Raw genomic sequence first — 26,763 nt, 5'->3', positions numbered from 1 at the left:
CGGGAACTCCATCCCCAGAGAAAACGTGTGTCCTGCACCTCAGTTTTGAGGAGCAGAACTGCTCACTGAAGAGATCTGCCAGGGATTTGCGAGGCTAAGGCACAAAAAGAGTGATCAAGGCCATGATACCCCACCATGATGCAGACCCAAGAGGCTTCATTTCTCAATAGGTTGAGGCCAGTTTAAGTCATATTACAGGCAACAGAGTGAAAACTAAGAAATGATGCTGTAAAAACCGAAGATGACAAGAGTCCTGTTTTTTAATTTTTTAAAACAGGTAAGCAACCCAAATTTGGGCCTGGAACACTGTTAGACAAAAATAAATAGGTTTTTTTTTTTTTTTTTTTTGAGGCACTAGGGCTTGTAGAGCATGTGCCCAGCTTTGTCACTTGACATAAGCCTCAAAGAAAAATGTGCCAGAACAGTCAGAATCGTTCAGGCTCCACCCTGGGTAAAAAAATCTTGAATAGACCCATTTCCCCTTAAAACAAGCAACAGCAGCAAAAGCAGCAGCCCTGTGTCCCTTCTCCTCTCTCCTGCCCTTTCCCACACCTGGGCAGGCTGGCAGCAAACAGGTACACTCTGTATCACACAGTGCTGAACAGCAGTCAAGCTCACTTTCTAAATACATCAAGATAAAAGCTCTTACTGTAAGTTATGCAAGACACACGTTATACCTAACATGTCTTATATTAAATGTAGTGTTATCTAATTTTACTTTTCCCCTCCTCTGTGCAGCCAATACATGAGGCCCATTTGCAAGAAATAAAAACTTGCACAGCATATAACATGTATTTTACTTTCTGGGCTTTTTACTCCCTGTCATAACAAAATAGTGGTCGTCTTGCCTGCTCTTTGCAAGAGGGCCTTTGGAYGCACCGGGCATCCCTTTGTTTGCTGCGGCCAATTTGCCTTTGGAGAGAAGAGCCTTCTTGGTCGCTGGGACAGCAGTTTCGTTTGCTTGCAAGTTTTTGTTTGCGGGCTGATTTTTCACAGGAGGCTGTGCTGCCTTTTTAGTCGTTGCCGCTTTGGCTGAAGTCTGAGGAAGCCGCACAACCGACAAGGGAGTGCGTTCAGGTTTTGACGAGGCAGGTCCAACCTGAAGGGTTTTATTGACATTTGGGGCCTGTAAATGCTCTGATGCCTTCTGCTCAACAGCTGAGGATACATTTTTGTGTGCAGGCACCAGTTTAGGTGGCGATTTTGATGCTTTAGTAACTGMAAGGGAAGGTGCGGAAGCTGAGTGCTTGAGGACTGAAGCAGTTTTAAGGTTCCTTCCCTGGTGAGAAGCTGTTTGTGGAGCTTTAGGAGGATGCCGAGAGGCAGTCCCTGGAGTCAGAAACATATTTTCAGAAGGAGTTTTCAAAAGATGCTGCTGAGAATGTGCAAATTTGGCAACAGTATGAAGATTTGTAATGGGTGGCYGTGCAGGTTTTGGAGCAACAGAATCAGCTTTGGTTGCAGTGCTAGACGTAGATTTGCATTTAGAAGGGACGCACTTCTGTTTGGAAGCAATTGTCTCTTTCGTTCTAGGCAGCTGTTTCGTGGAGGCYGAGAAGGTAGATCCTGTCCCTGGTGACTTCTGGGCCGGGGCAAATTTCACCTTAGGATTGTCAGGGGACCGAATGCGTTTGCGCAGYGTTTCAGAGTGAACGAGGGCTGCTCTGGCTCCTGCAGCTCCCCTGTTTACATGTGGCACAGGATGAGGAGGAGCAGAACCAGGCGCACTGCAAGCAGGAGGCTCCTGCTTCTTTGAGGTGCCCGGTGCTGGTTTGGAAGGAGACTGTGTGCCTGTCACCAAAGTGCCCTGTAATCTGGACCTGGCTGACGGTGGTTTGGCTGTAGAGGATGGGTGTGATGGTACTTTTGGTGATGCCAGGGCAGGGGTCTGAGGACATTTAGATAAAGCTTTCTTACCACTGGCCGCATGGGCAGCCTTTAAAGCTGCAACAGGAGTAGCAGGTTTCGATGGCTGCTTTTGAAACATCGTAATTGCTGACATGGGATTCATGGGAGGAGGTTGCTGACTTCTAGCTGAGGAGCTGGGGACGCTGTCATTGGTGACCCCTTTCTGAAACGCCAGGATTTTTTGTTCCAGAGTGGCAAACTGAAGAACTCGGCATGGATCATATTTTAGCAGAAAACCTTGCAGAGTGTCCCAGCCTCCACCAACACGTACCATCACGTGCTTGCCATGTAGCATCTGAGAATGAAAGTAGGGGGACAGAAACATGACAAATATTCTACTTTTTGGCAGCAGTGTCTCATCATCTTTCATATATTACAAATAGGACATCTTCTCTTATAGGAATTCATTCACAAAAGAAAAAATATATGATACTCCTTAGTTAATGCTCACAGAGTCTCTTCTGCATAGGTAATTACTACATAAAGGGAAATAATGAAAACAGATATATACAGGAGGCAAAGTACAGGAAATCAGACCAAATACACAATAAACATTTTTATCCTTTCTGTCAGCATCTTTATTTAGTACAAGGAATTTTGGAGAAAAGCTTTGTTCAATGTCCTCATAACTTTTTAACCTCACAAATTCTTAAGCCTGCTTACGAGGGTGCTCAACTATTCTGCTAGTGATAAAACGGATAAAACAGATTTTGTCCAGACAACATTCTCAGACTAACTCTCTTTTCCATGATCTTTATATTTCATGTTCTTAATGAAAAGATAGGAACAACATACAAAATCTATCCGCTTATACTTTAGCATAACTGTAATTGTAAAAATCAATGGTTATAAAATTGAATTAGCTAGACCTGCTTGAATAGAGGATTGAAACAGGTGATTTCCATGCATCCCTCTCAACCTTAAAGATTTTATGAATCTAAAACACAATCATAAAAGTATTGCAACTGAAAATATTTCTCTCCCTTTTGAATTTAAGTTGGAATATTCAGAAATTACTTACTCGTATGAACAGTATTTTATCTCCCAGCCTATAACGTCCTTCAGATAAATATTCGATTGAAAATCGATGGGAACAGCTGCAGGGAGGATCTTCCGCTATATGCTTAACCTAGTTATTAAAATTGAAACTATGTGTTAGAATTTTGACAGAAGAATGTGTTTAATAGTTTGTCTTGTATATAATACCAATAGATGCTTATATCTTTATCACGCAACCAAAAGAAACATTAGAAGTCTGTTTCCTCACAAAAAGAAATCTCAGCTACACAGAGCTTCAAGACATAGAATAAAAGACAGGGAGGCAGATACCTATAGAGAAGACAACCTATTTTGAGTTGCTTAGATCTAATTTTCATTATTGCCTTGATTTTTAAAATATTTCTACTTTCCAATTGAAAATTTGTCCATTATACTGCACATAGCAGCATCAGATCTCATCCTCAAATCTCACATCCGAAAGACATGATTATGGTTGGAATAAACTGAAACAAGTGCCTGGGCCTCTTCTATGTCTGAATCAGCGTTCAGGAGAACTGATCCCCTTGTTACACCTGACCCAGGGGCAATTCAACATTCTCCTAAATTTTTTATAATTCTGTGCGACACCCAAGAAAGAAACCACTAAAACCAGAGGAATGTGGTCCTCAAGTAAGCCCCAAGTTAGACAAGATGTACCTGCTACAGGCATATATAGAACTAAAGAACTGRACTATGGCCAAGCAGTCAGCTTTCAGAAGGAGAATCCGGTGAGTGACATTCCAAATTAAGCAAAAGTTATATATACATATGTACAATATATACATCACCCGGGGACTTCTAACATAAACAGTTTTAAAGTCTCAATACTTTTTAGGCAAAAAAAGAGAGTTGTTTATCACTCCTCTTGGTCCTCCTCACAAGATGAGGTTTTATTTAAAGTCTCTCATTCAAAAGTGTTGTTTTTTTTTGTTTTGTTTTGTTTTAGCAAAGCTCACTTTTCACATTTGATGAACTTTGATGAAAACTGAAGAGCAGTATAGGTTACAATCACAGAATATTAGAATATTGATAAATAACAAAAATGAGTGATGAAAGGTTATTTCTTAAACTCAAGGAAACAATGATAAAGACCTTCTATGCACTGAAGCATTAACTTTAAAACATGCATGACAAAACTTTGCTCACCTTTAACACAAAATCTTCTTAAGAGGTGCATATTTTCTTTTTAAGGGGGCTTGAAAATACTAGCTTAAAAATTGTCTACACTYACTGAGTTAGATTGCACAAGTACTAAACTTAGAGTGTGGTTTAAAGCCCACCTCCCAAGAAGTGAGGTAGTGCAAATGGTACTTACTGCCTCATGTAGCTCCCCATGGTGACATGACTTGGCTGTGCTAAGAGGCGGTGTTGGTCCAGAGGTCATTAGCAGGGTTTCTTCAAGCTCAATTTCTTCCTCTAGTTTTACCAGCACAGGAGGTTCAACTCCATACCTCAACACAAATACATAAGTAGAGTTTAATTGCTAATCTACTGAAGAAAACAAAGAAACTAATGAAAACAGACATGTAAAATGCTGAATAGCTAGACTGACAGACAGCAGCACTACATTAGTCAGAGGTCATCTATCTTGGTGATCCAAAGAGGAGTATCTCCAAATTTCTGGAAGTTTTTCCAAAGATGGTCTTAGAGATACCACAGAAGGCAGTAACAGTAAACCTGTGTAATTTAGGTGCCAAATCTGTATAATTTAGGTGACAACCAACATAGATAACCCGTCTTAAAGCTGCTCTTCCTGTACTGTAAATAAATTAGAAGTCTAAATGTGCAGAATGATAAAGAGAATATTCATATTCAAAGTTTTCATGCCTATCCAAAGATTAAAAAAAAAAATCAGGGGAAAAAAAGTCATGTTTAATGTTCACTGAGATCTTTAACTCATAAAATATCATATGCTTCTAAGCTAACATTGTGTGTTTTCAAGATCTAAACATATCTATAAGCTGAATGTAGCATTTAAACTATATTCAAGCTATAAAAATCAGCATGCATCAGCACCTATCCATGAGATGAATCTGGTAAATATTTGAAATAATATTCACTATGTAAAAGCTAGAAGAGCTACTCATTACTCTCTGCACAAAATCAGCACTATACTTAACAACTGTAGTTCATCTTAACTTTGTTCCAGCTCTTACTTAAAGGAATATATCCATTACTCTCTAGTTAGAAGCATGCATAGATCACATATCACATACCTGGATACAATGCGACCAATTTCCAAGAGACAGAGATACACTTGTCTTGGATCCTTGTGCAGAACTAAAAAGGATGGGAAAAAAAAGGAGGGGAAAATAGGTTATATTTCATATTTGCTGTAAGAAAGACTGTGTAATTAGATACAGAGAACAGAAGATACGGAACAGATGACTGCAACCAAGTCATCTCCTATACAGAGGCAAACTACATTAGTTCACTAAACTAGCTGGAAGTGTACTATGGGTCAAGTACTACATGGTTTTTAACTCTCATTCTCTCTGAAAAAAATTCTAAATCCAYGCTGTCATTCCTGAAACCAAATTCCTCTCTATCTCTTAAGAGAAATACACTTTGGCTGTCTTTATGCTGTTCTTTCTAGAGTCAAACTGGAAAGCAAGAGAGCTGAATTTCCCTTCTCTATTGCCAAATATGTTCATCAGGAACAGGGATTCAGAGCATAGGAAAGTATACTTGACTGGTTCATCTATGTGCATGTGCAGACATGAGTACAGGCTATACATTATCAGCAAGAGAAGAACAGAACTTAGTGCAAGGACCTTGCTGACAAGTAGGTAGCTACACACAGCTGGTCAGCCTAAACACCTTATCTGGAAAGCATCTCTGGAAAAGGATGATCAAGATGATTGCTACTCTTCCAGCAAGTGAGAGCTATTTTCTTTATTATCTTTAAGTTGTCAGCAGGTCCACCCACGTGGCTGAGGTGACAGACAGAAGCTCCTGTCTCTGCAGCTATTCTGGAAGACTTGATGCTGCTGCCAACTGTAGCATCATCACCCTGRTGAGATGTCCACACTCGACCCTGCTTTCCTTCCTTTCCCCCGCCTGATGGCATCTAACTCTGCCTCATCCACACAAAGCTTCTTCAGAATGTGGTGTTTCTGAGGCTTCACTCTGACAAGAAAGCCTCAAAGTTACAGAAGGGGTGGGAGTGACATTGTTTTAAGAGGCAATTCAGACTCATATATCAGACACTGGCCTCAAGTCCCAAGCAAATGAGGTGAAAAAACAAGAGATGGAAGGGTAGAGTGGAAGACAAATAGTGTGTCAATGACCACAGGAATTCTTTTTTATGGTTGTCAAGAAAGCCAAGTTTTGGTTTATGTGTTTGCGTGTATGTGTTTGGGTTTTTTTTTATTCAACATCTACATTTAGGGGTGCAAGCAGAACAAGAGCCAGAGAAACGGAAATGATTCAACATCTCATGCACAACTGCTCTATCCTTGGAACTGGAATGTACTCAGCATTTTTTAAGTCCATTAATAGTACTGTGAGTGCACGTGCAYACACATACACACACAAAGCACAACTAAAACAAACAAGCCCTATGATTTCTTAGACAATTGGAAATATTGTCTAATAATTCAGAGATTAAAAGCAAGCACAAAGACCATTCAGCCTCTTCCCCCAACTCCCCATCAAATATGGAAAAAACATATCTACAATTTTTATATGGCCCACCTATTATCTATTTATCTACACAAAAAAAAMTGACTTTCTCCACACTGCACAATAACAATATACAGTAGAAACTAAGAACACTGAAGAGAAACCCAACAAGCCAGCTCTATATTTACAGATGACATCTAACATGATGCTGATGTTCAATTTGACATTTGAAATTGCTTTGCCTTAAGTAAGACCAAGGTATTTCTTAACATATAAGCTGAGTACAAAGTCAGATTTTTCTATTTTCATCATTGACTTCAACACGTAAAAGCAGTTTTTAAAGTCTACTTTTATAAAGATCTGAGTACAAAGGGTAGACCTAGAATATGAAGTTGACACAAGCATAATCTAAAAGATACTGAGGGTTATTTATTCTTTTGTTTTTAAGTTATTCTGCCATCTGTAATGGAAATAGAGTAAATTGCCTTAATACAGAAAAGAAAATAAGAAAACCTAAATATACTCCCTAACTGAAGTTAAGACATTGGGCTTGATATCCAAGTTGTCCAAGGACATCTCATGACAACTACTCTCCCTTTCTGCTATCTCAAAAGCCATTTCATTTCTTTCCTCCATGACTTTCTTCACTTTTCAGGATGTGTTGCTATATGCATCTAATTGAAAAGGGCAACTGCCAAATTTTAGAAACAGACTTTCCCCAGTTCATTCATAGAGAATAACTTTAAAGTTCAATGGCAAACATCAGTGGAAAGAATGCATCAGCACGGAGGCTGCAAGTCTGCTGATCTGACTGCCAAAAAGGCTCAAAGATGATATTTATGCCACAAAGCAAGATTGTGTTGAGAGTTATGATCAGACTTCAAAACACTTCTTGGCTACGAGCAAAAGCCACAGCATTAGGAAATCCCATCTGCTTATCTCAGGGAGGCTGAACAGGTTTTAGTTACCCATCCAGTTAAGGGACCCGAGGTATTTAAACAATAGAATTCACACAAGGTGATGTGAAAAATACTGAACTAATTTTCTTATACCTCAGTTTTCCTACTCGTCTGTGTTTCATGGATTTAAAGGCAGACTCCCTACTTAAATCAGACTGAGACAGATGCAAATAAGGATGTTTAGTATACTATTTAAAAGAAGGCTGATGCAGCAAAGAAGACAATGGCAGTCCAACTAGATCGGAGGACAGCTTAAAAGACAGACAGTTAGTTAAAGCAATGCTTCCCATTTAAATACTAAATGGCACAAAGACTTCAAAAAAAAAATCTAGCAAATATTGCCAAATATTCATTTTGATTATTGGGGACACAAAGGTGTTTTGCATTGCTCTTTTTTTGGTGTTGCAGCTTGACAGGGAAATATTTTGCAATTTAGAATGCTTTTTTCTTCTTTTTTTCCCCACAGAAAGATTTGTATCAGTTAATTTTTACTGACACAGTAGCTGGTAGAGAGTATTTCATTAATTGCCCTATCCTGGAAATGTAGTTTCTCTTAATTAGCAGTCAGAAATGATATTCCATCTGGAAATACCAGTCTAGTGGCAGCTTGTTACAAGGTACAGACTGTGCACTGGACAAGCATTTGTATATGCTCAGTTGGAAATATTTATTTTCTTAATTATCTTATGAGAAAATACAAATGGTTTACAGTTAAGCGAAGTAAGTCCTGGAGTAAATGTTAATTACCAGCAGCCTGTTGTCACTTCRGGCACAACACCCTGATGTAGTTACTGAATTTAACAATCCTGAATGTATTATTTTGAGTGTTTTCTGCCATAAGAATGAGGTCAAATATCAAATAAAGAATGTTATTGTGAGTTGACTCCACGGCCTCTTGGTCTTCCAGCATGGGGAAAACAGGGGGAAGAGGGAAAGGACACAACTCTTTTCTTCTCTGTTAATCAGTGGCCTTTTTACTGATAGAAAACATGCAGTGGTTTTGCTGCACAGTTCCCCCTTCCCCATCCTCCCACATGCAGCTCTCAAAGTTGGAAAAGCATCATCCAGATTAGAGCAGTCACTGAACTGTTCTTTCAAGGTTTTCGTAGGAGCACTCCCTTAAAAATAATAAAATCATTAACTGCTTGCACAAGAGGGGTACAGTCATGACAAGGGCTTCACAAGACTATATGCAAGAGTGAGTTAGGTAGCTAGACACATACAGATCAACATAAGTCGCATGAAAAAGCAAATTTACCTAAACCTTCTGATTCAAAGAGATAAGTCTCATCCACTCCAATGGCCCTACACCAGTTCAGAAAGTTGGCAGTATTATCTCTAGCAAAAAAAGATCCTGATGGAGCATCCTTCTTGCACGGAACTTTTCTCATGGGGAAATTCTGCCAAGAGAAGAAAACAAACATTCATTCTGCATATCAATACAGAAAACAGATTTCAAAGAATTTATTTTCCTCTTAGAATATGCTAAAGTCATAGTAGAGAAACAGTGATTGGTAACTACTTTGTATTAAATAATAATAAAAAAAATCACATATACTCCTACAAAGGCAAGGGTGATATGGAGCACCTTCCCTCTTATCTACATGAACAGTCATGCTGAGCAATCTGCAGCTTTGCAAACTTATTCATGTAGTAGCATCCCAAAACTATTCATGTAGTAGCATCCTCATCTCCCTATATGCTGGGTAAAGAAGTCTTGGCACGGGGCTCACAGGTCCAGACAATCATTCACTCCCCCCATACTCTGTTCATGGCAATAGACTCCTAAAAATTGATGAAACTGTACTCAGCTKTCACATTTCCACATTTTAGAGATCATTCTAGAAAGGAAAGGGAATCAAAATGGAATAAAGGGAAAGTTTACTCTTAACACAAATCAGTATTTATTTATTTTTAAATGGTATCTTCAAAGTTAACCAAACAAATTTGGAAAAACTGTTCTCAAGTTGGGTATTTTATACAACTTAAAAAAATACAGTATTCATGTAGCTCTCATATAAATACCATTGTGCCATTGTATTTATATGAGAGCTGCATGAATGTATCCTAAGACTGCTACCATGTTCCCACATCAGTAGCAATACTTCAAATATTAGTCTTTCTACTACTTACTGTCAAATATTCATCACTTAACCCTGCAGCACTTAACCCAAGCACTGACATCACTGACATTACCATATAGATAAAACAGTAAAAACTAAACATGTTTTTTAATCAATAAACTAAAAAAAAAAAAATCTGGATATGGAAAAACAAGATATTGTCCTATCAGTTGCTGCATGCTGGTTATTTGACAAATTCTATGGTTGTCCTAACTWGTGTATTTCCTAATAGGAAAGCTGGACTCTAGTAGGAAAGTGGAGCCTGTTTACATGAACAAATCGATTTGGCTGTTTTCCTGACTAGCTCATCTACWTTAGATGAAGACCTTAGTCTCCAGTTTCTGTCATAATACAGACAGCTAATGTCAATGGATACGTGGCTACCAACCCACCCTACTATGATATAAGGAACACTCAGAGTCCAGTCTTGCACTGGACCTTCCTCTGGCAAGACTTCTCAAGTCAGGTTAACTGGGAACTTGGTAAGGACCTTAAGATTTGGCTCATAAACAGAGTAGGTGTTCTTTGTTGCACAAACCCAGGTTATCCATCTATAAAACCATGCTGTTGATAATCAATACCTGGATATAGAGCAGAAAAATTCAACTTTGGGAAGCCTCATCTGCTTCAATTTTAGTACAACTTACAGCTAATGGCTTATATATGTATAGGGGGAAAAAAAAAAAAAAAAAGAAGTATGACTCACCCTTAAGTTATTTGAGCTACAACATTTTTTAATTCTGTTTTGAAGAACACCAACCAATTGGCAAAGCAGTACTCCATTATCAAGTTCTTCTAGCAGTTGCTCTGCTGTGACTTCTATTCCTAAAAAAAAAAAAAAAAAAAAAAAAAAAAAGTGAGTTACCCCACAAAAGGTAAAAAAAAAAAAAAAACCATGTGAGCTGGCAACTCAGACACAGCATTTCATAGTTTAGGACTTAAGCTACAGTCCACAAAGGAGGAGAAGTCCAACAATGAATATTAAGTGCCATTGTTACATTGTTCAGCTAACACAGGCCCATCTCATGAGCTAGACCGCAAAGATAATGCCAATTAGAATTCTATGAAAGGTTCTTTCTAAACAAATATTTGCTCCTCATGTCCATCTAAATAGCATAAATATCTATCCCTCCTGTCCCCCACACCAAAAAAATGCTTGACAAACTGATAATTAGTAGAAATTAGACAACAAGATTCATAAATATAAATTAGAAGGATTAATCACCCTTACTCTAAGAGGTAGAAGCCAATAAAATCTGAAACCAGAGCATGCACTGCAATTCTGCTAACCATTGAGGCTCCAACATACCAAATCTTAATACCATTATGAAGACTAATTGTCATCCTTGACTGCAATATTGGAACGGGTTTTCATGTTTACTAGACAGTGGTTCATTTTTAAGCTCACCTAACAGGCCAGACAGCCAGATTGACAGATCTTCTTGCATAGGCACCAGAGTGGCCTCGTGCCGAACAGATATCCATTGGTCATAGAGGCAGACGTCTGCCAAACCTGGGCCATGCCTGGGCGTCAGGGGACTTCGTGGGCTTAGAGGAAGGTCATCTCCAAACCACACCTGCAGAGAATTTCAGGAAACTGAAGCCAGTCAGCTCCAATTCATGATTAGATGATAGAATCTTGCAGTTCTGATTTACACTAAAGATCCCTTATTCAAAGACTAAGCTTCACATACACAAAACAAACATAACAGTATCAAGCATGGTACAACTCTCTTTAGTGACCACTAAATCAGAAGCACTACTCTATTTGCTGTCTTGACTTCATGGTTATCCTYCTGCAGCTACAAAATTGATTTTATGGCTTTCAAATAACTTTTTCTGCTTTTTAAATAAAGATGACGTGTATTAAACCAATACTGGGCTCTTCCCAGGACATTTTAAATTACAAAATTTGTAGCTTATCGTTTACTACAGAATTTATTCGATTTATTTGATTRAGCATTTTGGAGGTATTTTATGTTTAAATTATTAAAATGATGTAGTTGAAAGGAGCATATTCCTATTCAAGAACACATATCCTTAGCTTTCTTTCAGAAAAGGATCACATTGAAATTTGAAGTACAGAATTTTCAAAGAGGAAGAGTCCTCTCWATATTATTAGCTACGTTCCTTCAGTTCAGTAAGATGTATATATGGATACATTTGCATGAATTCATATTTTAAGTGATTAATTCAAAAATTAAAAACAAAATAGCCACTTTTAATCATTATACAAATTCTGAAATACTCTCACACTTCAGTTTAGAAACTTTCTTACATGTCAGCACCTACAGAAAGAAAGCATCACCTATTTGATAAAACATGGTAAGGATTCCAGCGCTCCTGCATTCTATCTGTTTTGCCACATGGCTCCATTTGCGAAAAATCTATACCTTTGTTTAAGCCAAAGAAAACTCCACAGATTCTATCACTTCATCTGCTTCATCTGTTTCAGACTAGACCTTTACATAGATAGATAGATAGATAGATAGATAAAGAGATAGATAGATAGATAGACAGACAGACACAAAATTCAAGATTTACAAAATTATTTACCTGAACTGCATTCTGCATGGTCGTCTGCTTTTTACATCAGTTTCTGCCCCACGGGAAAGACAATAAAAATTTTAATACAGTCACTCCTGCTTTCTTGAAAATCCAAACAAAAACTCACTAGTGCCGTTTTGCCAAATTAAGGATCAGTATAAGCAGGGATGGGGGTGGAAAAGAGAGAAGTACCTTAAGGTTTTGATCCAGTGTTCAGTCAGCTTTGGTTCTCTGCCTTTAAATAAAATAGCAGTTACTACAGCACAAAGTAGAAACTTACTTCAGATGCATAAATAATACTGAAAAGATTGCCTGATTTCAAGAAGCTGTAAGGCATTTCCTTTGCCAAAGAGAAGCATAATTCAAATCATTCTGGAATTTAAGAATGTTGGCATYTACCCTTTCCTTCTAAGCTATCAAAGCATACCTAGTGTGCATGCACACTCATATCTGCATCAGGAGTTTGCATTAAGTATCTGGAAGACTATGCAAAACTTTAAAGAAGGAAAATCCTAGTTTTTATTAACTTCTACAAGGATTTTGATTTAGTTTTTCAGAAACGTAGCAATAGAATGATGCAAACTGCAGCAATACAGTTATCATAATAATATCATTTGAAAAAGAAAAAAAAAAGAAAACTTAAAGGGAAACATTTCAGAGGCAACATAGTCTACCCTTTCTCTCCTTAAGTCAATGCAGTATTTTGCAGCAATACCTTCATTTACAGGAAAAGCCAGCATAAACTGTACACTGGGCTGGGAATCAATAACCCTCTCCATAGGGGCTACAGGTTTTTAGAGATGCATGTTACCAGGTTAGCAGCTTGTGACCGTACTGAGGGGAATTTCCTCAGCACTATCTTCCACAAAGGTAATGGAGAGCATTGCAACCTGTCTGTGGCTTGAAGACAGTTAAAAAGCAAGTTTCTTGCTCCTTTACTTAAAAGCTGCAGAAGAACTTCATCTTATTGATTAGGCTGTAAATCAGGCAGCAGATACAGTCACASAGAGCTGAAAGCCATTCATTTCCTCACTAAAAATAGCTAGTTCTTGTCCCCTATCCACAAAAATTTAAATTTCATATGCAGACATCAACTTTCTCCTCCACCTACTTCACAGCCTAGCTTTCCAAGGCCAAAAAGCCAAAGAGCCCATCACAGAAGACATAACACTCGAAAAAGACCTCTCTCCTTCCTCTAAAGTGGACAGCAGAATTGCACTATTTCTTCCCCATTTCTCTCTCCTCACCACCTTTAATATCACACACCTCAGAAAGTCCAACCAACTTACCTCCACACAAGGTGACTGAACAACCCCGTGGCTTTCAGGCTGAAATAAATTCTTCAGATCAGGACTGCCAGCGCTACTCAAACACTACAGACACTCCAAGAGGAGACTCTTGCCTTTTCCTTTTTATTTCTAAGCAAAACAAAAGAGGCACATCCTCTCCTTGATGTCACTTGTCCATGTCTGAATGAACAAGGGAAGGGCAGGGTATGTACCAAGCATTACTAATGAGCATGTTATGCTTCCCACAGCTTTGTCCCAGGGAATACATTTTCCTATAGCATAAGGAAACCATTGTCCCCAGAGAGACAGACTAAGGGGCTTCATTGATTTAAAAAAATAAATAAAACAACCGTTAAACAGCCAGCAGAGAAGCTGCTCTCATTAAAAGAAGGAGCTGCAGAGCAGCTAACAAGAGCTCTCGCCTCCTAACTGCCAGCAGGAGAACAAAAGGCAGCCTCATTCACGGGCAGCACTTGAAACACGAACAAAGCAAAATATTCACACAGCAGCTATGGCAAAAATGCCCAGCATCTGCACTTTTGTGCAATGCCCAGCAAAAAAAAGTAGTCTTGGGAAAAAAATAAATAAAGGACATTGAGGAAAGTTGTAGCTCTCTAGCCTCAAGGGCCTGTTCTTTCAAAACAAGTTATTTTRTAAGCCCATATGCCTCAGGGCTCTCTAGAAAGTCAAATGCCTTCACTTACACTTATCACTCAACTGAATAACATTTATCGGGAAAAAAAAAAAAAAAAAAAAGAAGGAAATAAATGAGATGAGTAAGACCCACAAATCTACCATTTCCATGTAGTCAATATGCACATAAGGTGCTGTGGGGAGTAAAATACTTAAGTAATAGACTCAAATCTAACTTCATCTCAAGGCAGTTGTGAATAATGAATGAAGAAAGTATTTGATATTGAATTCAGGCTGCTCATTTTTTTCAACACTATTTAATAGGCATGAGCCTTTGGGGCTCACCACTGCCAAAGWAAAGCACTTCTAATGAGAATCCACTGCACAACGCCCAGAGCACAGCCTCTGGCCATACCTTTCCTATTCCCAGGCCAGCTGATATCCCTAAGGCTGTTCTCCAGGAGGGCYGTCTACCTTGTTCATGTAGTAACATGCAACTGCTTCCCAGCAAGGGGGGCAACAAGCTCCACTCGAAGCTCGGCACATGGAAGGTTTTCTAACCACCATATCCAGAAGAATACTCTTTCTTCCTTGGCCCTTCTGCTACTGCTGTCAGCATACTCCATGGAATGACAGGAGAGCAGAAACACTGCCTAGYATCCACCTTATTGGTGGCACAAATACAGATACTTTGATTGATTGATGAGGCAGTCAACCCCAAATGATGTGTCGAGGAAGGATGGAGCTGCTGTCAGCTTCCCGACTGCCAAACCACAAATAAAAGGCTCCACCCTATGGATCTACACAAGCCAAGAGACGTGCAGAAAGGTACCTATTCCCTGCCACAGCATGCAGGAGCAGGCATCCCTCAGCGAAGGACAAGACTTGCCTCTAGAAGACCATTCGGAATCTCTCTGTTCCCAGAGCGCTGCCCACCCGTTCTCCTCCAGCACCAAAGCCAGCGAGTGCTGAAGCTCTTTACACCAACACTTCAGGGCACCAAACCCCTTCTCCTAGATGCTACATGAGACAGTCCGTCCTGTATCAGCTGTATCAAGTGGTACTCGTAGTTCACAGGGGACCAACTGCAAGACGTGGTGCACTCATTACAAACCATTCTGTCACACTGGAGGAAGCAAATCCAAGTCACATTTTACTATATTGCACAGAGTGAGCCAGGAAGAGTTTACACACAAAAAAAATGACCGACTCCACAGATACCTGAAACAGATGCAGCAGCCACTGATTTAGCTACTTATCCCTAAAGGGATTCAGAGACTCATAAAACCCTCACATAGAAACACTTTTACATCCTCACCTTTTATTTAAGATGTATCACATCATCTTCTTTCCCGTCAACACCAAAGGCAGTCACAACTAACTAGCTTAGGACAGCTGGAAGCTGTATATTAGTTCTGACAGTACCTTCCAAAACTTACATTCTCAAACACTCTAAAACGAAAGACGCTGTCAAAGCAATATCTGTGGAACCCTACTACAGAACATTCAATTTATTTTTTTTTTATACGTGCATATCCTAACATCCAAAAGAAAATAGGTAAGCACAAGAGACATTCATGAAGTGTTTCACTACTGCAATTATAGAGCCTTTTTTTGTTGCATTACTGAGTCATCAGGAGCTCTGCTTCCTTGGGGAGGCCTTGGGGCTGTAAAACAAAAAGAACCAGACTAGTTGGTCTGTGGCAGAGCACTTTAAGGTGGCCACCACCTCGTGCCACCACGGCCAGCCAACAGCTCTCCTGAGGGGTGATGCCTTTTCCATGCTCGGCATGGGCGCACGCAGCAAAATCTCTCCTCACTGCAAGGGCTGAAAGACCCCAAAATTCGTACCTGTCAGGGCAGCAGCTTGGAATCCAGGAGCACTTCACCTCTGCAGCTGGTATCTCCGCACGAGAGGGGCAGGGGGTTCCTTTAGCACACAAGCATCCCGTGCAGAGAGTCCTTGGCTGCAGCAAGGCACTGCCTGGCAGTCCGTCCGCTGGCGTTAAGCCACCTCTGCTGAGCAAGCAAACAAAGGCAAAGTCTCCTCTTCCCTTCCCTTTCCCCCTCCCTCCCCACTTCTTCCAGCCAAACACCACTGAGGAGCTTGTCACTTGCTGTCCCAGACTGAGGGCTGGCCACAGGCAGGAATTCATTACTGCTTCATTAGAAAATCCAGCTTTATTATGAAAGATCCACCCAGTACACATATAATTACAAGTGTACAGGCCAGCTATGCCCTGAAGTCCCTCGAGGTGCAGATGCGCCTTTTCCCATGTCTTCATCTGATAACATGCTGCGGGTGACACAACAGCATCCTTGGCATCCCTGGAGCAGGGCCAACATTTGGGGAAAAAAAAAAAAAAAAAAAGAAAGGAGCCAGTTTCTTTTTCATTTTTTTTTTTCTTTTTGGCAGGTTGCTAAAGCAGGATGAACGCCTGGCATAGCAGCCAGGAGCACCGGGGCAAACTTCCAAGGGCAGCAAGAGGAGGCTGGCTTGAAAGACGCAATGCAAAAGATAAAAATAAATAATAGATAATGAAAAAAAAACGTTTTCAGGACGTCTCACGCCGCCTCGTCCCGGCCCAGCACAGGGACTCGCCGCTACGGAGCCGAGCGCAGCCCCCGCACGCCCAGCACTGACACTTGGTGCAACGCACGGAAACGCGCCCGGCTGCCCCAAACGAGGGACCAGCACCGAGCGGACCCCTCGCCCGCACCCGGCTGCCCGATACTGCAGCGGCTGCGGGGGACCGGGGTCATACCCGTCCCCCCAGCCCCGGGCCGGAGCCCAGCGCCGGGACCCGCGGCACTCACCGGCAGCCGCCTCCGTCCCGCGCCGCGCACCACGGCGCCCCCACCCGCGCCGCGCCGCGCCGGCSGCTCCGTTCGAAAGGGCCAATCAGCGCCCTCCGGGGCGGGGCCTCCGCGGGGCGGGGCGGAGCCAGCGAGGTGAAGCGAGCGGGAGGCGCTATCTGAGGGAGAGTGACGCAGCCGCGGGGGATTTGTTGGGTGAAAAGAGCCGGAAAACGGGCTGGGGAGCTCTGGGGGCGATCTGATGGTGTTCCCATTGCGTGGGCCTGTAGCTGAGTGTCTGCTCTGCGCTCTGCTGTGCAGGCAACGGGCCACGGTGAGAGGGCTGAGCTGTTTTCATGCAGTTTGCCTCCCGTCATTGAAATGGTTGTACTGAAAACACCAAAATACCATTGAAAACACTGGAAGTCACAGAGCACAGAAAACAAAGACAAGAAGAGAAAAATAATTTATATAGCTGTTAGTTTTTGCAATGCCTTCTTGGGCATTGCCAAKGCTATGAGATATAGTGAACTAGTAATTAATTTCTTAGAGAAATAAGGATTTCTCCTTAAACTCAGCAGCAGCTCTTTAAMGTCATCCTTAAACTAAGTGGAAGCTCTTACACTTCAGTCAGGGCCAGGGTGTTACTGGGTGTTTTTCGGGTCTGTTGACCACAAACACCCAAATATTGTTGCAGAGCCCGTGTGGCACAGCCTCATGTGAAGTAAAATATCCTGTGATGTGCAAAGTATAGATATTGTGTAGTTTTTATGTTGAAATATTAATGCAAATTAAATTTCATGTTTGTTTCATGAAAGGGGAGATTTTTCATCTCATGAAGAAATAGCTTCTCGTACATGTTACACAAACACATTTCACAATTAAACAGCAAGTGACTCTTGCTTTGATCATTTCAACTGCTTTATTACAGTATATAATATTTGGCATTTATTYGTTAATGAAGGCCAAGCACAAGAACATTCCAATGAAAAAAAATATTAATAGAAACCTGCATTGCCCTCCCCCCTGCATTTTTTTTTAGAGGAACAAGTGCATTTTGCAAATGCTGTCAGTTTAATTGCAGAAGGAGTTAGTAAGGTTTCTCTGAGGAAATGCTGGGAAGACTAGGATTCTTCCTGATCAAAGAATATAAATACAGAGGAAGTTATATTCACATATGAAAATCTGATAACTGTACAATATGCTGTTGTAATGAGCAAAATGACTCATGCATTCATGGCATGTTTCTATAAAAATGCAGTAAAGAAAACTTAAGTGTGGAATATTTTTTTTCCTATTAAAGTAAATGCTTTGTGGTCCTTTAAAAAGTTAGTTATCCTAAAGTAAAACTTAAAAAAAAGACCTATCCATCACTGCACATCCCAGATCTCACAGAGGAGAGGTGTGAATTTGTGATCGYTCACTCTCCACGACATCAGCATCTCTGCGTGGTGGTGGTTGAATGTCCGTAATTCCGTAAGGCGRCCCAGTAGACACGCAAAGTGTTGAGGGTTATCCGGGTGGTGAAGTTTGCAGAACTTCTGGAGGACATCCAGGAGGGGTTCCTGAAGCTTTTCCACAGATTCTCTGTCCTTTATGTATTGTCGGTCTAGTTATAGTTTTAAAAGAGAARTAATTAGGCAATATATGCATATATATGCTCTGATTCAGTGTAAATGTTTTCATTTCAGGCTATGGTATGTGCTTATTCTCACCTCTGTAGGCAGTGATATTCATATCTACCAAAAATACTTTTCCTTTTTTTTTTTTTYYTTTTTTTTAACAAGCTATAGGGAACAAAAATGGGAACAAAAGGGAACTTTAAGGGGGAACAAAAGGGAACATTCTAATTTTGGCTCAAGGTTGGGTTTATGCAAGCTTCTCACTTCTAGCTAGGAAGAGCTTTCAGCCTCAAAAACTGAAGCAGAAATGTCTCTGTGCATTGTCCTGTCATCTGCCAGTGTGGCTGTGCACCTGGGTATGTCCTACAGTGCATTGCAACAGCTTAGCAGCACAGCATAAATTCAGAAGTAGAGGGAAAATTGAGCAGATTGTGCATATAGGTCACCAGCAAGAAATCAAACATCTTGATCCTCATGGGAAATCCCATTTTTTGTTAGAAAAATGCTTACTATTTTATTTTACTCTTATCTAAGTATGTGCCTGGGTATTTGGGAGGAGAAGATGAGGATGAGATTCTTACTCATTAGAAATTTTAGAAATTTTAGAAACTTTTAGTGTACATTTTTTTTTCCTGAGCAGCACTGGCTCCAAGGGGCATGGAATTGCTTAACTTTTCCCATCTTCCATAAAACCTTATATGAAAACCTTAGTAGCTGTCTTATGTCCTGAACCATCAAGGCTTCTCTTCTCTTGTAACTGCTTGAGGCACTACAATATCTCCATATTTCCCAAATTCCCGTAGAAAATGAAAATTTTACAATAAAGTGTAGTTGTAAAATTGTGGCTTTCTGGAATTTTCTGAAACAGGGAGCCCTTTGTGCTGAGCAGCACTAAGGTACTAGCAGTTCTTTAAGCTGGTGCTTTGACACTTTCATCTTTGGATACAAAACCAGGTGGAGTTTGGATTCATTTGCTTATTTTAACTTCTAAAGATACTGATTTTCTGGTTTAACTACTGAATATACTGAGTAAGCATGTATGCTCACATATTGTACGTAGAACACTTCTCAAGTCACACACCTAATATTTTCTTTCCAAAACCACTGGCACTGAATTAGAAATTACCTGGAGACAGGATAACTATTGCTGTGAGCAGAGCATATTCTTCCTGTGTCATCTTCAGCTCTCCAATGCTTTTATAAAAATTAAACATGGGAGTTATGAATTCATCTGAGATACCTGTGGGAAAAAAGTGATAGTTTTTTTTTTTTTTTTGATTAAGCAAATAATGTGGTTGATTGCCACTGCAACTGTTTAATATTTGGAGCTTTGTCCATTTGTGTTCCTGGGAGAAATTTACTGGTCTGATGTAACAGAAGTAGTTACAGAAGTAGAAGCACATCCCTGTTTTCCAGAATACAGGAGAAAGAGGCAATCACGGGCAATTTCTCTTTGCACAATTTCCAAGTCTTTCAGGTCCTTCTGTACTCTTCAGGATAAGTCCCATATGTGTTTTAGTCCTGTCTGCTGCTATTCCAAGTCATCTTCCATTTCCAGTGTGCCCAGTTTGCCAGCAATCCCTATGTTCCTTATGGTCACACCAAGTATGTAGAAACTTCTTGGGGTGTACGGCTTAATTCCATCTCAGCTTCGTTGTACAGCTAAGTGCCTTGGGCAGTTGCTTCAGTTGTCTCCATAAAGAAACTTAATTGCTCCTTTCATTTTGCTTGAAACTTCAGCCAGATCTAGGATTACCTGTAGTCCAAGCTCAACTTGCTTGCAACTACTTATACCTTCCAGCATAAACTTGTGTATTATGAAGTAGAGGGCCATAAATAATGAGAATGCAGCCCCGTTGAAGTTGGGATCATGTGGTTCTTTTACCACGGGCAAAATCCTTTGGGTTACTGAACTGGGGAACACCAATGGAGCTTCCTCCTACTGACTTTGTCATCAGGTCACGATGTTCTTACTTAGCCTTAAATTAAGGATGTATTCCACTGTAATCTTTCGTGTAAAAGAGAAGCAGAACCTGTGACAACTGTTTTTATATATATATATAAAAAATATATATATATATATTTTTTTTCTTTCAATTCAGTGGTGGCAGAATCAGAGTGGCTTGGAGCAACCATGAGACTGTCCAAAGCAGTCATCTGCATCTCTTGGGCACCCCTACAAGGTTTAGAGGTTCAAATCAAGTTTTCTGCAATGAAAAGTCTTTCAGCCTTTCTTAGGATTAAAGGAACAACTTCCTCTGTTGCCCCAAATGAGCGACATATGWTTTCTTATCATTTTACTCTCTGAAATTTTAATCCATTCTGGAATTAAACCTTGCATTGCTGTAGCTGAAGCCAGGAGTGGTAGTTAAATGTTGCTGTGAGATTTGGAGTGCCACCAATAGGGGAAATTCAAAATGAAAYTCAGCGGATGCAGATCAACGAAAAGGAGACACGAGGGGGTCACTTGACTTAACCAAAAACACATCACTTTTTGCCTTGATTCTGACTCAGAATTCACTGACTCAATGAATCAGTAGAAATCAGTGCTGAAGTTCCTTATAACTAAATATGATGAACTAAGGTCTTAAAGAATGTGGAAATTTGAAGGAGAGAAAGAAAGCTCAGCAGAACTCGACAGCTTAGCAGAAGAATTCCCGTTTTGAAAATGAAGAGCACAACAGTGACTTGTGWAAAGGCCAAGACAAACTGTGGATATTTTTAGATCTCCTGCTCCAAGGTRCCTCACTGCTGAGCACCATCATCTTGACAGCTGGCACGAAATGGAAGGAAGTGGGCTGTGACTAAGGCTCACTGTCTGTGTTTCTCCTGCTCATCATTTGATTTTTTGTTCTTTTTTTATTTTTTATTTTTTATTTTATTTTTTATTTTTGTTGGTGGGAGAGGGTCAGGTCAGTTTTCAGCTCCACAAGCCCTACTAGCAATATAACAGAAGTGGAATGAAAAAGATCACAGCATCACAGAATGGTTAAGGTTGGAAGKGAGCTCTAGAGATCATCTAGTCCAACCTCCCTGCTYCAGCAGGGACACTCAGAGCACGGGTTTKGAAGACMTCCAGAGAAGGAGACTCCACAACCTCCCTGGGCAGCCTGTTCCAGGGCTCTGTCACCCTTCACAGTGAAGTTCTTCCTCACARGCAGATGCAACTGCCTGTGTTGCAACTTGCACCCWTTACCCCTTGTCCTGTCAGCGGCCACCACTGAGAAGAGCTTGGCCCCTTCCTCCCTACATTCACCCTTCATGTACTTATACATATTAATCAGATCCCCTCTCAGCCTTCTCCTCAGATAGATAGATTCAAGATAATGGTGAATAGATTCAGATAGATTCAAGATGGGTGAATGGGATTCAAGATAATGAGGAATGGGATGGGGAAGACTTAATACTGGTCCTCACTGTGTCAGGCACTGTATAAATGTGTAGTAAACAGTKCTTGCCTTGAAAAGCTTACAGGAAACAAAATCATGGGCAAATGGGGCAAAAAAAAATGAGTATGTGAGAGGAAATGAAAATATAGAGTGCTTCTCTGAACTACTGTAATCCAAACAGAAAGAGAACAGAAGAGGTGCAAGAGCAAAAACATGATGCTATAGCAATACAACAGATRCTTGCCGTTGTTGCTAAAATGAATAGAGTTTTGAAACTTTTAGATAGGTAAGAGTCACAAGACTGTTGTGAACAAAACCTTTCAAAATGAGTGGTTTTAGAACTGGCATAATGGCATGTCTTCTTGGTTGGAACTTGGTAGTTCTGCCTCTTCCCCTCTCTGCTGGTTTTCCCCTGATATTTCATCATTCTACATTAACAGATGATACGAACTGGTTTCATCACAAGAGGGGGCTGTTCTCTAATGTAATTGTGATTAGTTTGGCTTTAATAAGCTCCATCAGGATGAAAAAAAAAAAAAAGAAAACAGACACTTATGGTTCTTCCATTTTACCTTATCTACTGTATGAGATGTTGTCACTTCAATTCAGATTTTGACCTAAGGCTGATTCGTTATTTGCACTGGAAAGGCTAGATGAGAAATGAATTATGTCACTGTTCAAATGTCACTGTTATGAACCAGACTCCAAAAGTGAAAAATGAATTCGAATACAGCTGCAAAGTGTTTCTGGCCTCAAAGGGAACAGACAAGTCGGCTATATTTGTTTGACTTCCTTTACTTAGCTTTGCCAGGCACACTGTCCTGTAGTGTGTTAAATAGCACAACTTCCTGCTTGGCTTCTCTGATGGATCCTTTTCACCTTTTTTTTTTTTTTTTTTCACAAAAGCTCCCAACATTTTGCTTCTGGGGTGACAGCAGGGAGAACACATCCCTGCTTTGTGTCTCATTGTGGGTTATTCCAAAAGAGGCAGATTTCTGCCCCCCACCACTGTCACCTCCTGCAGACACTGCAGACCATTTAATTGACTTCAGCAGGTTAATGGGTGCTTGGCTGCAAACCCCAGGCTGGAAATACTGGGAATACTGGCTTTGCTCACTATGGCTTTGCAGCYTTACACTGGAGCAGGTGTGGGACTGTGTGCATTATTCATCCAGTGTTCATTACTTCTTACAGAACTTCATTCATATCTGTAGCTTAAGACACATCACTCTTTTAGACTTTGACTTTTTCCTATGATTTCTCACTAAAAGCAACAGGGTCTTTGTTTTCATAAGTTTTGCAGGTTCAGGCCTTAAGTAAATACCTGATTAAGCCAGAATAGACATTTTTTACTGTGATATCGATATTTGTCACTTTTTTTGACACGTCTCATATTTTTTTTCCAGTAAAGCAGAACTGACTCATCTATTGCAAKAGGAAATCTTGTGAATAAGTGCTAATTAACAGTAACTAGCATTGTATGGTGAATATGAGATCTTTTGTCTTGATAAACACGGAGGTGCCTGTGGATATTAAACCAAGGGCATATTAGCAGCTGTTTTATGAAAACAAAGTATATTAATTACTCACAAAATTAGAGCTTATCTTTCACAGTGTTTCATCTGCCGGAGCTGTTTTCAATGTTGCAAGGTTTTTGTTACGAGCACTGTTTTCTAGTCTATTTAAATGCACCAATGGCCCTTCAAACATGGGCCAAATCTGCCCTGTTTGTGTAAGGCAACCAAAAGGGGCAAATCTGTCCAGTGAAGAGACTGCACCAGAACACCTGCCCTTATCTCCTTTAGCTTCTTCCAAGCCAATCAATGTAAATAAGAGGTTAGCGCATGCCAAGGAGAACTCACARGCAGGATAGCTAAAAAGCATCTACTCGGTCTCACTTAGTAAGACCTCCATGGAGACATCACTGCAAAGAGGAAGTCCTACAAGGAGGGCAAAGATAATATTGCCCTATCCTGCCCTTCGGCAGTGGCGTGGTGTGTGTAGGCAGGAGAGAGATGCAGTTTGACACACAGCAGAGCTATCCAYGCTGCCTTGGGCTAATGATCTTCAGAGGTCAGGCGAGAAGAAACACGCTTAAGCAGAAATAAAAGAGATTCTGTCCTTTGACGTCTGCTCTCATTTTCATGTGTATAACTTAACTCTGGAGATACGTATACAGGTCTGTATAAAAATACCTCTTTGCTGTGCTCTGTGATTTGAAGAGGTCCAGCTTTCTAAAGGCTTTGGACTGGATGCTAGGATTTGGCCCAGAGTCACACTAAGGTAAACGTCTCCTTCCCACGTGTGAATGCATGTGGCCATTTGGAGGGTCACATCTGTGGCATGCAGGGATGTTTAGAAACAAGCAGCTAGATGYTGGGTTTCTCCCCCTTAGATGATTTGGACTCAAGAATGGAGAACGTTTCATTTGGATCCTCCCTGTGAGCAAACCCAGCACAATGAGATTTCCAACACAACAGTGACTCCAGACTGATAATTAAATAGTAAAAGGCAGAAGTAGCCAAAGAGTTTCAATGTCCATTGCTCCTGTGCCAAATTTTGCCCTTGGTTGCACAAGTCTCTTGCTGTATCCTGCTACCAACTGAAAATCTAAAACCAATTTCTTCCATCTGTGTTCCCATTACATGGTAACTTATTCCCCAATACTGCAATCAGCTAAAGAAAAAGAATCAGAGAATGTGGCTCTCAACCCTGCAGGAAAGCAGGTGTATTTAGACTACAAGGTATAAAAGATATAAAAGCTCACTGAAAAGATATTTGGCACTTCAGCAGTGTTTTAAAAAACATTATAGTACTGCTAAAAATTAGGAGATTTTGCTCTAAAAGTGACAGAAAGAAACTAGCATAGGATTACTAGGATGTCAATCTCTCGCAGAATGAATCCATCAGTGACAACGTGGTATATGCGTAGTGAAGCCTCAAATAAGATGAGTAAGTAAGTGGCACAAGCTCTCATTAATATGAAATAAAACGTCTGTGTTTCCTAGTAAATCTCATTATTAGAGTGTGTAGGAGAGGATTTCAATCTTGGGAGCCACTAATAAAAGATTTTTCATAACACCTTATGTAGAATGCCCGTAAGGGCACAAACAAAGGCAAGTCATTGAGATGTACAAGGACTTATGCAAAATGCTCAGACTAATAAATAAAAATGGACCACATCAGCATGAGAATAAAAATGAATGCTGGTAATACTCAAAGGTCATCACCACCACATCTCTGGCTYCTTTGTCAGGCAAAAATTTCAGTTCCATACAGTCAGAATGGGGAAAGGCATAAATATTAATAGAAGAGAGCAGCTTCCAAGTGGACATGGTGACAGGTGACAAAATGTTGGACAGCTTGAGCCTTTCAGGCAGGTTCCCCACCTCCCCTCTGATTTTATGGATATATACGTCAATAGGAGCTACGTGACACTCAGACATTTGCCTCCACATGAAATATGTGGACAAAAGTTCTGACTATAGAACACTTTTATGGCTGCTGGTCTGACAGTGTTCAGGACTTCATTAGGAGCCATGGATATTCTTGATTTTTTTTTTCTTAATTTTTTTTTCTTGATTTTTTTTTCTTTATTCATTATCTTTAAGTTTGACTTCTAAACTCCTGTCCAACTACTCCTGCATTTCCTCTACTCCTGGGTGTTACATTTGCAGGGTTTTTCATTTTGCTCAACTTGGTCTTGCTTATCTGTTATTTATTGCATAGTTTGCCAGGAGTGGGGTCTACGGAAAAGTAATAGAAAACTATTGCCACATCTATGCCTAGTTGTCTTGGATTGTTCTTCATTTCTAACTTTGGTTTAATCTTATTTGTCCAAATTACCTCTTGCCCAAGTCCATAACATGAAAATGGTCAGCTGCATTTTTTAGCAGAATCTGTCCTTGCAATTTAGGACTTGAGGAGGTTGCTAAAGCTTCTATTCTAATATCAAATTTGGAACAGGCTGCTGTATTTCAACTCTAAGCGCTTGTGGTGTGTCCAATAAYTTGCAGAGATGTGAACAGAGATGCATATAGAAGCAACAACCACAGAGGAATTTGGCTGCCTTTCTTTTAATTTGTTTAAGCTCAAGACAACTGAAAATAGCCACAATTTCTATCACAGAAAATAAGGTGTTTCAGTGATAGGTATTTTTTTCTGATTTGAAATGTTTCAAATGTCCTTAATGAATAGTTCTAAAAGGTATTGTACACTAAGGTAAAGCATGCAGAGAAATTGCACCAATACAGTCCCATAAAGTCAAAACGAAAACATGCAGTGGTCACTACTGGGTAACCTCAGTCCAGAAGAAGAGGCTGCTCATCCCGAGGGACTTCTGGGCTCTGTGGCAGCACAAACAGTTTAAGAACCTTAGTAGCAGCAGTTGAGTTAACACTGCTAAAAGTGCAAGGGTTTATTAGCTTCTTTTGTTATTTTCTATCACAGACCCCTAAAGTGCAGTGAAGGAAAATGTTTTTGACTGGGCTTGAGTTTTGCACAGAAATAAAATTCATGGGAAAGAGAATTGTTTCCTATTATAGATAGTAATGGAGGGAATAAAAATGCAGCCCCCAGAAAGTAAGCTGGCTAATACAATATTATCCTTCTGTGATACAAGGAAGGAGAGATTCTAACAGCAGTGTTTCTTCTTATGTCCCYAACTTCAACATGGTTTGAGGGAAGATATTTTCAGAGAGCCTTTTTCCATGAGCACTATGGTACATATGTGTATATATACACACACTAAAAAAAGGTCATCGAAGTGCTCCATTTCCTGAGAACTGTGCAACCCGGTTTTGTTTTGTTTTCTGATCCAGAACTCATTTTTAATT

At 40.3% G+C, this 26,763-nt stretch overlaps 2 protein-coding genes across 3 annotated transcripts in view; both read right to left on the bottom strand.

Annotated features, from left to right (window-relative positions):
- Window positions 1-787: 787 nt before the first annotated feature.
- GAS2L3 (growth arrest specific 2 like 3) lies at window positions 788-16,131 on the bottom strand. The gene is made up of 10 exons (XM_026053545.1): window positions 15,973-16,131; window positions 12,392-12,434; window positions 12,209-12,251; window positions 11,061-11,229; window positions 10,359-10,477; window positions 8,788-8,929; window positions 5,163-5,226; window positions 4,262-4,397; window positions 2,930-3,037; window positions 788-2,203 (listed from the first exon to the last, which is right to left on the bottom strand). The coding sequence occupies exons 3-10, from the start codon at window positions 12,224-12,226 to the stop codon at window positions 797-799; spliced, it is 2,163 nt and encodes a 720-aa protein (XP_025909330.1). The 5' UTR covers window positions 12,227-12,251; window positions 12,392-12,434; window positions 15,973-16,131; the 3' UTR covers window positions 788-796.
- Window positions 16,132-18,035: 1,904 nt separating this feature from the next.
- The window catches only part of NR1H4 (nuclear receptor subfamily 1 group H member 4), a 34,172-nt gene continuing 25,444 nt past the window's right edge, over window positions 18,036-26,763 (bottom strand). For both annotated transcript variants that reach the window (XM_026053473.1, XM_026053474.1), the window contains exons 9-10: window positions 19,666-19,779; window positions 18,036-18,526 (exon numbers count right to left, since the gene is read on the bottom strand). In XM_026053473.1, the coding sequence (XP_025909258.1) occupies window positions 18,288-18,526; window positions 19,666-19,779 (353 nt within the window). In that variant the 3' untranslated portion in view covers window positions 18,036-18,287. The remainder of the gene's footprint in view (window positions 18,527-19,665; window positions 19,780-26,763) is intronic.

Source organism: Nothoprocta perdicaria, unplaced genomic scaffold (assembly GCF_003342845.1).
Source record: "Nothoprocta perdicaria isolate Ctin4 unplaced genomic scaffold, notPer1 scaffold_116, whole genome shotgun sequence".
Lineage (NCBI taxonomy): Eukaryota > Metazoa > Chordata > Aves > Tinamiformes > Tinamidae > Nothoprocta > Nothoprocta perdicaria.
Note: the sequence above shows the minus strand (reverse complement) of the source record. Positions and strands in the feature narration are given on the sequence as shown.